This window comes from Mustela putorius, unplaced genomic scaffold, assembly GCF_011764305.1.
Source record: "Mustela putorius furo isolate JIRA1106 unplaced genomic scaffold, ASM1176430v1.1 tig00000095_pilon_pilon_pilon, whole genome shotgun sequence".
NCBI classification, from domain to species: domain Eukaryota; kingdom Metazoa; phylum Chordata; class Mammalia; order Carnivora; family Mustelidae; genus Mustela; species Mustela putorius.
In genome coordinates, this window is record NW_025421280.1 from 40,607,984 (window position 1) to 40,622,766 (window position 14,783).

A 14,783-nucleotide genomic window follows, 5' to 3' on the forward strand; every position below is an offset into this window, starting at 1 on the left:
CTCTCTCAAATAAATAAATAAAATCTTAAAAAAAAAAAAAAAGAATCAGATTACATGGCAAACCCTTAAAAAAAAAGTTATAATTTTGTATACTACATACATACACATACATATGGTAACATGGATATTGGCGGGTAAAGCAGAGAGGCACTGGACAGCAACCACAGGACTGTTCTGTCATGGTTGCCATGTGGCTTGTAATTATCTCATTCACTTACTGTTTTATTTTTTTTAATTTTTAATTTTTTTTAAGTAGGCGCCACGCCCAGCATGGGGCTTGAACTCGCAGCCCTGACACCTAGAGCCGCACACTCCACAGATGGAGCCAGCCAGGTGCCCCACTTATCACTTATTCTTGTTCATTCCCCTCCCCAGTAGGCTCTGAGCTCCAAGGGAGTCCGGATGGAACCCCCAAATTAAGGTACTCCTTATGTGTCTGATGAATGAATGACCATCACTTCCCAGGACCCATTGCCGCACAGCAGGGCTGGCACACTTTTTCTGTACAGAACAAAGAAGTAAATATTTTTGGTTTTGTTGGGCATGAGGTTTCACGGCCATGACTCACCTGGACCGTTATAGCTGGAAAACGCCAGCGTGCCGATGGTAACAAGCGGAGCTGGCTCCGTGCCGATACAACTTTACTTGCCCACGCACAAAGGTGAATGTCATGTAACTTCCATGTGTTGTAAAATAGTCTTTTGGGTTCCCCCCCAGCTATTTAAAAATGTAAAAACCATCCTAAGCCATACCAAAAGGACACCAGGGGGATGGGCTCTGCAAGCTGATGGCAACTCTGTAACATGTGAGTGCTCAGACCGAACCTGTCCCCTTTGTGATCAGCAGTACGTGTTACGTGTGTGTATGTGTGACATGGGTCTACGTAATCTGGTAAGACTGGATCGGATGCATCCCGCCTCGCGTCCTCTCTGCCCAGCCTTGCTGTGGCCCGTCACGGACATCACTTGCCGTCTTGGACTCCAGGCTGTGAAGTGCAGACAGTCGCAGCACACACTAGGGTCTCTCACAAGGAGTGACCTCGTGTCGCTCCCTTGCCAACATGAGCAGGAAGGAGTGTGGCCCATCTGAGAGGAGAGGAAGAGGAAGCTGGAACAGAAACCGTTTGGCTAAATTGCCAGCCAGACCGTAATGTGCAGTCGCTGCTTTTTGGGATGGAGTCCAAGTTGCATGGAGATGACCACCGGGAGGTCCCTTATCTCAGGGGACAATGAAGCCACAAGGGAGGCTCTGAGCTGACCGCCCCCTCCCCGCTTTCGCTCAGGCTCTGTTGGGGCAGCAGCCTCTGAGAGTTCCCCAGCGACCCCGGCTTCCTGCTCTTCCGGGGCCTGTGTGATCCCTACCCTCCTGTGCCGGGCCAGGAGGACCGGGTCACTTCTGTGATTAGACTCCGGACAGCTCTGACGTTGCAGATTCTCCTGCTGGCTCTGATGAAGCACGTGGCCAGCCTGCGGAGGCCCACGCAGCCGTGGACTGAGGCCCTCCCGCCACCCACAGCCAGTGCCCAGGCTTGGAAGCGGGTCCTTCCCTAGAGGCGGCCTCGGGGGCGCCCCCACAACTGGCTGGCCCCTGCCTGCAGCATTCCGACAGGGTGAGGGACAGGCGACCCAGCTAAGGGATGATAAACGGGCGCCACTGGAAGCGGCCATGTCCGGGACAACCTATTCCACAGCCACGGCTAGCCGGTCCGAGCGGCCTTCTGTCTCAGGCAGGGCGTTCCGGGCCATCGCTTCAACTCCGCGACATTGAGCGAGCGCGCCGCCTGGTCACGGGGCTGGGCCCAGGGCGCGTTCCGCGCGGTGTCCGCCCCAGGCCAGCGGGTCCACCGCGCAGATGGCGCCCGGCCCCGCCCCCGGGTGCGGGCCCGCCCCCGGTCCCGCCCCCGGTCCCGCCCCACAAGGCCTCGGCCGGACCAGGCCCGCGCGTCCCGAGCCGAGTCCGGCTGCGCGCCCCGCCGCCAGCATGAGCGCCCCCGCCGCGCCCCCCATCTTCGCCCCCGGCGAGAACTGCAGCCCCGCGTGGCAGGCGGCGCCCGCGGCCTACGACGCGGCGGACACGCAGCTGCAGATCCTCGGCAAGCCGGTGATGGAGCGCTGGGAGACCCCCTACATGCACGCGCTGGCGGCCGCCGCCACCTCCAAAGGTAGCCGGGCACGCAGGGGTAAACTGAGGCCGAAGGCCGCCCAGATCCGGGGTCCAGCCTGCTCTCCCGCTGAGGTGCAATCGAGCCCCTCGGTGTCCCCGTTTTCCCGCCCGCAAAATGAGGCTAGCGGGGGGCAACGGGCAAGTAAAGGGGGTGCTGTGGGCACGGGCTTGCACACAGCAGGCGCCTCCTAAGTACCGGAACCTCCTATCCCGGGGTGATGGGCCCCCACCCTGCAGACAGGGACAGGCTGGGTCGGGGGAATGGGCCCGACGACGACGACCTCCTCGGCTGGAGCTCAGCCGTGTTCCCCGCGTGAGGTGGGGGTAGGAGGTCTGTGGAGGTCGGGCGGGGCGGGGCGGGGGCGCTGCCCAGGCATCCGCGGGGAATGTGCGGCCCGGAGTCCCCAGAAGCCCCGCCCGTGCTAAGAATGGCTGGGGGTGGGGAGCGGAGGCTGGGAAGCAGCTGCAGGGGTGGAGGTCTGACGGGTCCCCAGGGGCAGGGCATGGGTCCTCTGGCACCTGTGCTTCTGCCTGGCGAATGAGCACACCCAGCGTCCCTGCCTTGCTGGGGTGTTCCCGGCCTGTCTTTGGGCCGGTGGGGACCCATCTCCTCCCCAGTTGTTGCAGGTCTGAGCCCTCAAACCTGCACCCCCTTATCGTAGCAAGCAAGGGTCAGAGGTGGAGAAAAGTAACCAACTGGAGAGATAAGGGCCAGTGGGGCTCAAAGTCCAGGGTCTGACCCCCCCCAGGGCCACGCGTAAACTCTGCTGCCCACACCTCCCTGGACCCTGGCCAGAGCCCACGCCGTTCCCGCTCAGGGCTACTGTGTTCCAAACCTCCGGCCCACTTGTGCCCGCCTGGCCTTGTGCCTCCTCCTCCAGGCAGCTGCCCAGCCCCCGCCTGGCGAGTGATACGGGGCTCTTTGTGTGCCCAGGGGGCCGGGTGCTGGAGGTTGGCTTCGGCATGGCCATCGCAGCTTCCAAGGTGCAGGAGGCCCCCATTGAGGAGCACTGGGTCATCGAGTGCAATGACAGCGTCTTCCAGCGGCTCCAGGCCTGGGCCCAGCGGCAGCCACACAAGGTGCCCACGCCTGCCTGCCCCGGAGGGCGTGGGGGCCCGGTCCCTGCGGATGGAGGAAGTGGCATTCTCCCCCGGGAACTCCCCTGCCCTCTCCCTTACGGCGGGGGGAGGGGGAGAGGCCGGACACCAGAGACCCTCCATCTTCTCTTTTTGTCCCCCCGGCCCCAGGTGGTTCCCTTGCAAGGCCTGTGGGAGGATGTGGCCCCTGCCCTGCCCGATGGCCACTTTGATGGTAAGGGGAGAAGGGTCTGGGGGTGCTGCCTGAAGTTCCGCCCCCAGCCCCGCTCCGTGGCCCGAGGACGGGCCTTGTCAGGACCGCGCATGGTAGTGTCGGCTGGGGGGGGTGGGTGGCGGATGCCAGAGAACTGCTGCAGGAGACAAGGTCCCCGGGGGCGGCAGCAGACCGAGAGTTCAGGGCACAGCCGGGCCCTCTGTGCACACAACCCTGCTGGGGCCACTGCCCAGCCCTGAGCTCTGGCCCCCACTGCCTGTGTAGGGATCCTGTATGACACCTATCCGCTGTCTGAGGAGACCTGGCACACACACCAGTTCAAGTTCATCAGGGTAGGGCCTGTATGGGGGGTCACCCCAGGGGCGAGTGCGGGTAGGGCATTCACACCTTCTCCCTGCTTCTCTGGCCGGCAGGGAAGGTGGGAGACCCCCAGGGAAGCGGCTTCTGTCCACACCCCTGCCCTCCCTCCTGACCGCTGTCCCCTGCCCAGGACCATGCCTTTCGCTTGCTGAAGCCCGGGGGCCTCCTGACCTACTGCAACCTCACCTCCTGGGGGGAGCTGATGAAGTCCCAGTACTCTGACATCGTCACCATGTTTGAGGTGCGGCAGCCTGGGAGCTCTGCTGGGGGGGGGGGAGGTCCCTGCACTGCCCCTCACTCTGGCCCCCTCCAGCCACCAGGACCTTACAGGGTTAGGCAGGCTGTCCCTGCTGTGTGGGCGACGTGTAGAGGCCAGCCTGCTGACACCCCACGGTGGGGCACTGCTCCCTGAGCTTAGACGTCTGGAGGGGGCCCTTGCAGCCGTGGGCTCTCCTGGTTCTGTGGGCCAGTGGCCAGGCTGCTGATCCCGACTCCCAGGGGCCTCGGCAACTGTACTGCCGTCCTGGGAAGAGTGGGTCCCATGGCCCTGCAAGTGACACCCCCCACCCCCACCAGGAGACGCAGGTGCCCACCTTACTGGAGGCGGGCTTCAGGCGGGAGAACATCGGTGTGGAGCTGGTGGAGCTGGTCCCACCGGCCGAGTGCCGCTACTACGCCTTCCCGCAGATGATCGTGCCCCTGGTCCGTAAGCACTGAGCCTGCCAGGCCTCGGGCTCAGCCTCCAGGGGGGCTTCAGTCCTGTCCCGGTGCCCCCACTCAGTGCCTTCATAGCCAGGAGTGCAGGCTCTGGGCTCTCAGTACTGGGTTCGAGTCCAAACACACCAGCAGTGGGACAAGCTTCCCTGACCTTCCCTGTTCATGTCCTCAAGGACCCAATAAACGCCAGCCCTGGGCTTGCCCGACCAGCAGGATAGCGCAAACATGTGCTTGTGGTGACTTCTCCTGCCCCTCCAAACAGTACACATGTAGAACATCGTCATCTGTTGAACCGACTTCCGGGGAGACGGGGGCGGGGGGGTACTCTGCCCCAGCACGTGAGCTTCCCTGTGCCCTCGACAGACCTATAGGACCACTGGGGCATAGTGGATGGACACTTGTCAGCCCGTCCCCCAGCCGGCCACTGAAGCAGAGAGCGGGCAGGGCGCATCGGGGCTACGTAGCCACTGAGTCCCGGGTCCCACCCCATCAGGTCAGGGGGAGGGCCTTAAACAAAGCAAAACCTTTGACCCCAGGACCCTCGCCTCACCCCTCCACAGGTGCCGAGCGCGCCCGCCGCTGTCCCGGGGCTACCCGCTCTTCCATCCCCAGGCGCTCGGCCTGTCCACCGCCCTCTTGCAGGGCCTCAGTGGCTCCGTGCACAGGACTAGGCCTGTCTGGCACAGCGCCCCCCTCTCCCACTCCCAGCGCACCCACAGCCACCTGTCACACAGGGAGGGGGACGCGCGGAGTTCTGTCTGTTTATTGACCAGAGCGGGGTGGGGGGGGCAGGCGGCAGGAGCCGCGGGAGCCGGAGCGGGGCCGGAGCCGGGCCGCGCTACCTGCGGTACCAAATCCTCAGCCTCTTCTCCCGCTTGATCTTCCTCTGCAGCTGCAGAATGCCGTACAGCAGCGCCTCGGCCGTGGGCGGGCAGCCTGCGGGATGGGCCCTGCCTCAGTCTCCCTGCCCACCGCGGGTGGCCAGATCCCGCCCTGCGCCCTCCGCCCCACCCCAACCGGTGCCAGCATGCCGGGAACTGCCCCCCCCCCGCCCCTGCCACTGCCACCAGGGCCACTGACAGACCCCTGCTGCTTGGCAAAGTGCGCCTCCGCCTCCATGGGGATGGTCAAAGGGGAGGCTGGGCACAGCAGCTGGAGGCCATATGGGCCCTGGGACCAGAAGCGGGCAGCCGAGCCATGTCCAGGGAGGGGTCTGAGGGGGCCAGGGCACCGTCTCCAGCACCGCCTCTAGCCTGTACTGTCCAGGTTGGGGATTCGAGCCATCCATCACAGGGAAGGAGCCACTGAGTTTCTGACCCTGGTAGTCAAGCCATGGGCAGTGAGGACGATTGGGCTGCCCGTTCTGGGCCCAGCTGCCCTGTCCGCCAGCCCGATGACCTGGCCTGGGGCCTCTGGGAGGACAAGCACAGGTAGCCCGCTGACCCTGGGCCACGCTAGCCCCTGGTGGTAGTACCCTTGGAAGGCAGGGAGGGATGGGGGAGTCTGGGGGGCAGGACAGCCAGGCCGGGCAGGGAGGCCCACACGGCCCACAGGAGGGGAAGCCCTGGGGCCCCCATCCCCACCACCCCACCAGAAGCAGAGGGACAGGTCACCTCCCAGGGGGGAGTGGCCCGGAAGGACAACCACAGGCACAGCTGGTCCTCGGCCCAAAATCTGGCAGTGCTGTCCCCAGAGCCCGCCTGGTGCAGGGGGCTGGGCTCGGAGGGGAGACCTGCCCTCGGTCACACAGGCAACGGGGCAGCTGGGCAGGGCCTGGCCTCTATCCGCAGGATGGATTCTCCCATGCCCACCCCCCCAGACGGGCCCCAGCACCCCACAATGGGCAACACCCCGGGGGCTGGCATGGCCAAGGCCCTCAGCAAATGTCTCCAGAACGCTTATCACCACCAACCACCGTCCCTCTGAAGGGCACCAGAGTGTCGTGACCTAAACCTTCCCAGGCAGCCTGGAGTTGGCGCCTCGAGTGTCCTCGACTCGACTTGCGTTGCCAGGGCTCAGGTTGGGCTTCCTGTGGGGGCACTGAGAACCCAGGAACACGGGTCTCCGTCTGCAACTGAGCACCACCAGCTGAACCCTGACCTCCGACACAGGAAGGGCAGAGGCCCTGGGGCCCAAGCGCGGCCAGACACAGGCTTCATGCAGACACGCGGTCCTTTTCCGGGGACAGGATCGCAGAGGCTCCTCACTTTCCCGACGCACGTGACTGCGTCGGGCGTTTCCATCTGTGCCGTACGGCCATCCCGGCGACCTGGGCTCCAAGGGAGCCGCGCCCTCCTCATGAGAACGAGACCCCATGCACCCCGGCCCTGACCTCGGGGACCGTTCTGCTTTCTAACTGCGTCTCTCTGGCTTGTGTCTGCCGTGTGGAACCACGCAAAGTGCGTCCGCAGACGGCCGAGGAGCTGTCCTCACCCAGCGCAGGCTCAGGCTTCCTCCCGCACTGGCCGGGGCCCCCGGCTGGGTAAGACCCAAGACTCTGCAGCTGGGGAGACCTTCAGGGCACAAGGGAGGAGGGACTGGGGCTTCTCTCTTCTGCTTGTGCCTACACCGGTTTGCCTGGGAAGGGCGGGAGCCCGCAGCCCCTGCAGCGGTGTGGGGAGCCTGTGACACGGACGGGGCGGGCTCACCTGGGACGTAGATGTCCACGGGCACGATGCGGTCACAGCCCCTCACCACGGAGTACGAGTAGTGGTAGTAGCCTCCTCCGTTGGCACAGCTGGAGGGGGCGGCACGGTGAGTGCACGCTGGCGCCCCCCTGCCCCCCCACCTGCCTCCAGGGGCAAAGAAGAGCCCGGAATGGGCAGGACGGGGACGCACAGTCCCTGAAGAGAGGAACGGCCACCGGAGGACCGGGGAGACCGAAGCAAATGGACGGCCCGAGCCCACGGCCGCAGGGAGGGACCAGACGCAGGAGGCCCCACGGGGTGTGAGTCCACACGAGTGACACGCCCAGACCAGACCCCTCCACAGACGGGAGGGGGCTCGCGGGGGCTGGGGTCCAGGAGAGGGGTCGGGGGGATGATGGGAACGTTTCCTTGGAGGATGATGGAATGTTCTGGAACTAGGGCTACAGCGGACAGCCCCGTGAATCCGTGGCCCGTCCCGGAGCTGTGCACTTGGACAGGGGCGCTGCAGGGCCCCAGCTCCACCTCCCGGAACAGTGAGGTGAGGAAGGAGCCGCTGGCGTGCGGGGAAGGGAACGGGGAGGGCGGTGGGCTGCGGGGCGAGGGGCGCGCAGACGGCTCACGGAGCGGTGCCACTTACAGCCGTGCCCCAGGGCCAGGGCCAGGGCCAGAACGGGCGACCCAGAGCAGCGCAGGAGGGGCGCCCTGGGGAGGGGCGGCGGCAGAGGGAGCGGAGACAGGCAGGGGCGCGGCGGCGAGGCGGGCACTCACCTCCCCATGGACACGACGTAGCGCGGCTCGGGCATCTGGTCGTACACCTGGAAGAGACGGTGGGGTCTGACCGCGGCTCGAGGCCGGGGCGCAGGCAGCGGGCCTCGGGGCCGGGCCTACCTTGCGGAGCGCGGGGGCCATCTTGTTGGTGAGCGTGCCGGCCACGATCATCACATCGGACTGGCGCGGGCTGGCGCGGAAGACCACGCCGAAGCGGTCCATGTCGTAGCGCGGCGCGGCCATGTGCATCATCTCCACCGCGCAGCAGGCCAGGCCGAAGGTCATGGGCCACAGGGAGCTCTGCAGGGGCAGGGCGCTCAGCAGGGGCACGGTGCTGCCGGCCCACCGCAGCTCGGGGCCCAGCCACCAGGCCTCCCCACGGCCGCCACGGCACCGCCAGGCCCCGAAGGGTCACCGGCCCAGGGCGGTACCAGGAAGGGAAAACAAGCCACATCTGTGGGCCAGCACCTTCCGGCGGCCACGTTCCCGAAGAAGAACCCGAGCCCAGGTGAAACGAGTGCTAACCGGTGGTTCAAGCAGTGAGTGGCCCAGCTTTCGGCACAGCGCGCGGGGCTCTGAGTGCCGGGAAAGCCGCACATCGCACAGTCGAGACCCTGGGGCTCAGCCCCTGCCACTGACTCATTTGTAACACGTCCTAGGGTTCAAGGACTCCAAATGCCTATTCCTCCAGGAAGGCCTCCTGGCTGCCCTTGGCTGCCCTCTGACCACTTCCTCCATCCATTCGGTGCCTGCCTCCCTCCTGCGGTGCTTCTCGGCTTGAGCCTTCCCTGCCGCCCCTGCCTCGTTGGGGACCTGCGCGGGGTCCTGCCCGCCTCACTCTTGTGGGCTACACAAGAAGGCGACCTGGACAGCCTGCAGGTGTGCACAGTTAGGACAACACTGCAGCGGCCACGTCTGTGCTGGAGCCACAGACCCTGATGGGACGCCAGGACACACACACGCAGGAACGGACCCCAAGCACCCCCAGCAGAGCGAGGCGCTCCTGTGAGTCAGGGGGAGGCAAAAGACGTACACACAACACGCAGACTGTGCAGGCTGAGCACTGGAGGCCTGGGGGCGGCCTGTTCTCAGGTTTTTCCCAGGAAGGAACCCCTGTTCTAGACGCGCTCTGGTTTCCCAGTTAAAATCACGTCCTCATTGAAAGAGAAACAGGAAATCCACAGAAGGGAGGCGGTCGTGTTCCCTGGGGCGGAGCGAGAGACCAGATCGGGGCAGGGGCACAAAGGGGTCAGCAGGCCCCGCAGAGGACGGGCGCAGTGTGCAGGGGGAGCATGTGGGAGCAGGCAGCAGGAGGCCGGGGAGCACGGGGGGTCGGGGCTCACCCGGCGGGCCCAGTTGACGAGGTCATCGAGCTTGGCCACCACGTACTCGCCCCGGCTGCTGGGAAGGGCGGCAGATTTGGGGAGCACAGCTCCAGCCGTGGACGCAGCGGGCTGGGTGCTGGATGGGAACACACGCCGGGGGTGAACATTAGCCAGGCAGGCACCCCAACACTCCACACCTTGGTCGGGCCTGGAGCAGCCCCTCAGGGGGCAGCAGCAAGCCGGCACCACGGCCTGGTCTGGGCCGGCTCCAGCGGGAGGGGGCCGCCAGGGTCCGGCGCTCAGGGTCCGGCACTCGCCCAGAGCAGGACGCACATGCTCAATGACCGCATGAATGACGGCTGCCGGCTATGGCCCCCGTGGGCCTGTGTCCCCAGGGGAACCTGGTGTCCCTGAGCTCTGCTGACGCACTATCAAGGGCCCTGCGGGTCTGGGGTCGCACAGCCATTGTCTCGGATGTGCAGGACCGGGCCGGGCAGGGCTCCGAGGGCAGGGCTCCATCCTGCCTCACCCTGATGGTGGAGGGAGGGCCCTGCTGCCACCCAGTGCTGCTGCGAGGGCTTTAGTGTGTGCAGGTCCCAGAAAGCCTGGCCTTACCTGCTGGGGCTGTCAGCGGCCACACTCGAGTGGACACCACGCACCTGCGTAGCCACGCCCACACCGGAGCTGCGGGGAAAGGGGGTGCACATGAAGAGGAGCCTGGGGTGCCCCGAGGCGCTGTGACAGGGGCTGTGCTGGAGCACGGATGGGGACACTTCTCCCAGGGGCCAAATCTGGCCTCTGCCTGTTTTTGTCAATAAAGTTTTATTGACACACAACCACAGCCACCCATCTCTGCCTGTCGGATCTGTTTTCACAAGGCAGAGCGGAGCAGCCTGCACAGAGCCCATCCGGCCCTTCGTGGAAAGTCTGCTTTCCATTTCCTAGTTCTCTCATTTTCTCCTTTATTTTTCAGTGAACGCAGTGATTCCTAGAAAAATGGTCTTATGGAAACAAGGCAAAGTCAGCCCACAGCCACATGCTGCTTGAAGCCTCCCACTGCCCCCATCAGGAGAGCCTCTCCCGAGATCCGCCATGCCCCTGCCCCAGGGCGCCGGAGATTCCATTTCTGGGCTCTGTCCACGGAGAGAGGCCCGGGACTGCCCGCCTCCCTGACCTGAGGAGGCCTAGGGGAGGCTGCCACCTGAGCAGAAGCACCAAACGCCTCCCTGCGACAGGTAGCAGGTGCGCCGTGAGTGGATGTGGGTGTGAATGCAGGCTTTGCCCCCACCTGGACTGTCCCCATGGAGGGGCCTGGCCGCCAGCTGCTGGAGGAGACGGCCAGTCCACTGCCGGTCCCTGTTGCTGCCTGACTCACCACGGCACCTTCAGGAGGTGGGCACCACCCGGCCCCCCTGGCCGCCTGATGCTGCTGGAGGGCCCTCCCAGCACCCCCCCTCCACCGAGCCTGCCCCGGCAGGGCCTTGTGGCTGGAGAGACGCAGACACTCACCGCAGAGCCAGGATCGGGCGGAGCAGGCGGGGAGCTGCGGAGAGAACCGGCGGGGCAGGCAGTGAGGGGAGGCAGCAGCCCACACCAGCGGCCTCCAGGAGGTCGCACAGGAGCCCCACGCCCTGCTCGTCCTTCCTCTTACCCTTGGTCTATCTAAATTCCACGCTCGGTAAAGAGGGGCCTCTGCAAATGGGACCCACACAGTGACCCTCCCCTGCCCGGACAAAAAGGCCACCTCACCCCCGGGCCAGCCAGCCTCCCGTTCCTCCGCACGGCAGTGTCGGTCCTGCCTCAGGGCCTTTGCACTGGCCGGTCCCGCCACTTGGAGCTCCCTGCCCCAGGCGGGCCCACGTCGGCCCTTCCTAACGCGCGGGTTTCGGGCCCTCCCGTCCCCCGGGGTCGATCGGGCACCTGTTCTACCCCCATCTGCGTGGTGGGGCGCCCGGCTCTCTCCCATGACGCCGGGGCCTCCCCGGGGTCCGCTGGGTCCTCCGGCTGGGCCTGACGACCGAGCCGGCCAGCGGCGCTCCGGGGCCCCCGCGGCCTGGGGCGCAGACTCGGCGCCGGGGATGCGCTCGCCGCGCGGGCAGCGCCATCCCCTCGGGGCCTGCGGGATCGCGCCCCCGGGACGCGGACCAGCGCCGGCCGCGCAGCCCCGGCCCCTGTGCCCGTGCGGGCCGCCCCAGGCCGCGGGGGCCCCGCTCCCGAGCGCGCGGCCGCCGCAGCCCCGCGGCCCCGACCCGCTCACCCGCCAGAGCCGCAGCCCCGCGGCCCCGGCCCGCTCACCCGCCAGAGCCGCCATGTCCGCCGCGGCCTTCAAACAACCTCCGGTCCGTCCGCGCCGGCGCTCCGGGTCCCCGGGGCCGCCTGCCAAAGCGGCTCGGCTGCGGCGCGGAAGCCGGGCCCCGGCGCCACCACGTTCCGCCTCCGCGGACGGCCCCCCGCCGCGCGCCCCGGAAGCCCCCCCGGGACGCACGGGCCCGGCGGGGGCGCGGGGGGCGTCGCGGCAAAAGCGGGCCGGTCGCTCGCCTTCTCCCGTCGGGGACAAAAGGCGAGAACCGCGTCCCTGGGTGGGCTCGAACCACCAACCTTTCGGTTAACAGCCGAACGCGCTAACCGATTGCGCCACAGAGACGGCGCTGCGGCCCGCCGCCCCCTGGGCGTCTATGAGGCGCGCGCTCCCGGGAGGCCGCGCGCGGGCGGTGGCGGCGCGCGGGCGGCGCGGCGCGAGCCGGACTCCGAGCCACGGCGACCCCTGCCACTCAGCCGAAATAGCTCAGTTGGGAGAGCGTTAGACTGAAGATCTAAAGGTCCCTGGTTCGATCCCGGGTTTCGGCAGCTGTTTTGGCGCCGCGGCTCTCGCCTTTCCTAGCCCAGAATGTAACCCACACTGCGGATGAGGGGCAGGGCCGCTGGCCCCGGCCCACGGGGGGACGGGACAGGGCGCCACACCCCTGTCTCCGCCCTCAAGACCTTGATTCCAGCCCAAACGTGGACTCCACCCCAATTCCCAATACCCTTTAAAGGGCAGGAATAAAAGGCGCTTCTTGTCGCGAACACCCAAACCGGTGACATTCTTGCGATCCTGGATTTTACCCTTGGGGGAAACTGAGGCTCCCGCAGGCCAGCGCAGGCCAGCGGCAGGCAGGCCTCCCGGCAGGAGCCTTCCAGGCCCGCGCACCCCTGCTCCAACCCCAGGAGGGAGGAGAGGGACCTCCGCCCTCTCCCTCCCGCGCCCGGCTGGCCGTGGAGCTGGACTTCCCAACTTACATCCACTTTGCATTTTAGGCTCCTTCGAGTCACAGAAAAGTTGCCCAGGGGTGGGGCTCCTGTGCACCCAACACCCAGTCCCCCACTGTTAGCTGCTGACACCGCCAGACACATTTGCTGCAATTCATGAACCAAAGTGCCTGTTACTGAAGTCTGAGCTTTCTGCAAGTTTTGTTTTCCCACAACATCCTTGCCCCATGAGGGAGGAGCCCTGGGGTCCGAGCCCCCAGCCCCAGCTGAACTTCGCTTCAAGAGACCTGAGAGTCGCCTCAGTGAATTGCCAATCCCACAGGAACCAAGGTGGAGCCTTTCCCAGCTGCGGGGGGGGGGTGGGGGGGGCGTGGGCGTGGTCAAGGCTGCTTGAAGGAGGCAGTGAGGTGGACAGGGAGGTCAGAGCCAGGCTGGGGGGGGGAGGGCCCCGCCATGGGAGGCCTGCTGGGGAGTGAGCTGGGTGAGCGGGCAGAGGGCGAGGGTCTGGGGAAGGGAGCAGAGACCCCGAGAAGGGACAGCACACACCAGGGGCCAGGTGCCGGGAACATGGACAGGAGGGCCCCTGAATCAGGGACAGCCTATTTCTTGTGCCACTGTGCCTCCCTGAGGTTTCAGATTCTTAGCCTGCAGTGAATAGTTTCTTTAAAGATTTTATTTGAGAGAGAGAGACAGCACTCGTGTGTGGGTATGAGCAGGGGTGGGGGGCGCAGACGGAGAAGCAGACTCCACACTGAGCAGGGAGCCTGAGTGTGGACTCCATCCCCAAACCCCAAGATCATGACCTGAGCTGAAGGCAGATGCCCAACAGAGTAACCCATGCATCCTGTGAATTAGTTTTTTTCTTTAAAGATCTGGGATTGAGCCCTACATCGGGCTCTCTGCTCTGCGGGAAGCCTGCTTCCTCCTCTCTCTCTCTCTGCCTGCCTCTCTGCCTGCTTGTGATCTCTCTGTCAAATAAATAAATAAAATCTTAAAAAAAATAAAAAAGATCTTACTTTTTCCCCTTCAGTTGCTCTTTTTTTTTTTTTTAATTTGAAGGCTTTATTTATTTGACAGATCCCACATAGACAGAGAGGCAGAGAGGCAGAGAGAGAGGGGGAAGCAGGCTCCCCACTGAGAACCCGATATGGGGCTCAATCCCAGGACCCTAGGATCATGACCTGAGCAGAAGGCAGAGGCTCAACCCACTGAACCCCCCAGGCGCCCTAAAGACTTTACTCTTTAAAGATTTTATTTGGCAGAGAGCGAGCGAGGACACACAAGTACTTCGACGCGGGACTCGATCCCAGGACCCTGGCATCATGACCAAAGCCGAAGGTAGATGCTTCACTGACTGAGCCACCCAGGCGCCCCTAAAGATTTTAAGTAATTCTGTGCCCAACACCGGGCTCTAAATTACAACCCCAAGATCAAGAGTCAAACACTCCACCAGCTGAGCCAGCCAGGCCCCCCCCACCGCACCCCAGTGACTTTTTAAAAATCAGTTTTTATTATTTATTTATTTAGATTTTATTTATTTATTTGACAGACAGATCACAAGTAGACAGAGAGGCAGGCAGAGAGAGGAGGAAGCAGGCTCCCCGCCGAGCAGAGAGTCCGACGCGGGACTCGATCCCAGGACCCTGAGATCATGACCTGAGCCGAAGGCAGCGGCCCAACCCACTGAGCCACCCAGGCGCCCTAAAAATCAGTTTTTAGATAAAAGAATAGACTTGAAGAAGGGCCAAGGTATGTGCGATGACAATTCCCGTCTCAGGAAGCGGGAGTGACCACGGGTGCGGGGGCTGGGACCGCCGGCTTAGCAGGAGCCTCGGCAGTTCAGAGAAGGGATGGGCATGGGGAGGGGGGAGGCAGGGGGGCCACACAGAGGCCAGCGAGCGGGACTGCAGAGGGAAGGGGCAGAGGTGCGGGCAGGGTGCGGGGGGCGGGGGGGGGGTAGGCAAGCCCGCCCGGTTTGTGGTGAGGGGTGCTCCGGGCACTGAGCAAACGATGCAGGACGCTCGGCCCCCGCAGCTCCCGGGACGGCTGCTGGAGAATGACCCGGCCTGAGAGTGGGAGCCGGGAGGAGGAGCCAGGGGCCAGGCGCTGGCTGCCTGCGGGAAGTCCGTCCCAGCGGCGCCTGCTTCTCCAGGGGCCCCCATTAGGCCACCAGCCGCTAGGCGGTGCCTGCCCCAGCGGCTTAGGACCAGCACCCTCAGGGTCCCCAGCAGGGCTGCGGAA

General features: G+C 65.0%; 2 protein-coding genes and 2 non-coding genes across 4 annotated transcripts; 2 read left to right on the plus strand and 2 right to left on the minus strand.

The window, feature by feature from the left end:
- Positions 1–1,906: 1,906 nt before the first annotated feature.
- GAMT (guanidinoacetate N-methyltransferase) lies at positions 1,907–4,776 on the plus strand. The gene is made up of 6 exons (XM_013048690.2): positions 1,907–2,161; positions 3,098–3,243; positions 3,412–3,475; positions 3,740–3,807; positions 3,966–4,076; positions 4,412–4,776. Exons 1-6 carry the CDS (start codon positions 1,981–1,983, stop codon positions 4,550–4,552), a joined length of 711 nt encoding a protein of 236 aa, XP_012904144.2. The 5' UTR covers positions 1,907–1,980; the 3' UTR covers positions 4,553–4,776.
- Positions 4,777–5,299: 523 nt separating this feature from the next.
- Positions 5,300–11,737, minus strand: NDUFS7 (NADH:ubiquinone oxidoreductase core subunit S7). Its single transcript, XM_045087822.1, has 8 exons — positions 11,589–11,737; positions 10,803–10,836; positions 9,909–9,977; positions 9,312–9,429; positions 8,089–8,268; positions 7,969–8,015; positions 7,201–7,289; positions 5,300–5,488 (listed from the first exon to the last, which is right to left on the minus strand). Exons 1-8 carry the CDS (start codon positions 11,602–11,604, stop codon positions 5,391–5,393), a joined length of 651 nt encoding a protein of 216 aa, XP_044943757.1. The 5' UTR covers positions 11,605–11,737; the 3' UTR covers positions 5,300–5,390.
- A 126-nt stretch (positions 11,738–11,863) lies between these two features.
- TRNAN-GUU lies at positions 11,864–11,937 on the minus strand. Its single transcript has one exon. It is a non-coding gene; the product is annotated as a tRNA-Asn (tRNA).
- Positions 11,938–12,067: 130 nt separating this feature from the next.
- Positions 12,068–12,140, plus strand: TRNAF-GAA. Its single transcript has one exon. It is a non-coding gene; the product is annotated as a tRNA-Phe (tRNA).
- Positions 12,141–14,783: the final 2,643 nt, after the last annotated feature.

Bases quoted from the DNA above. Each gene is read 5' to 3' on its own strand.
- GAMT (XM_013048690.2), top strand. From the start codon at position 1,981: ATGAGCGCCCCCGCCGCGCCCCCCATCTTCGCCCCCGGCGAGAACTGC. The intron at 3,476-3,739 runs GTAAGGGGAGAA...CTGCCTGTGTAG, and splicing joins GCCCGATGGCCACTTTGATG to GGATCCTGTATGACACCTAT. The intron at 3,808-3,965 runs GTAGGGCCTGTA...TCCCCTGCCCAG, and splicing joins ACCAGTTCAAGTTCATCAGG to GACCATGCCTTTCGCTTGCT.
- NDUFS7 (XM_045087822.1), bottom strand. The intron at 8,269-9,311 runs GTGAGCCCCGAC...CTGCCCCTGCAG, and splicing joins TCGTCAACTGGGCCCGCCGG to AGCTCCCTGTGGCCCATGAC. The intron at 7,290-7,968 runs GTGAGTGCCCGC...CGCCCCCTCCAG, and splicing joins TACGTCGTGTCCATGGGGAG to CTGTGCCAACGGAGGAGGCT.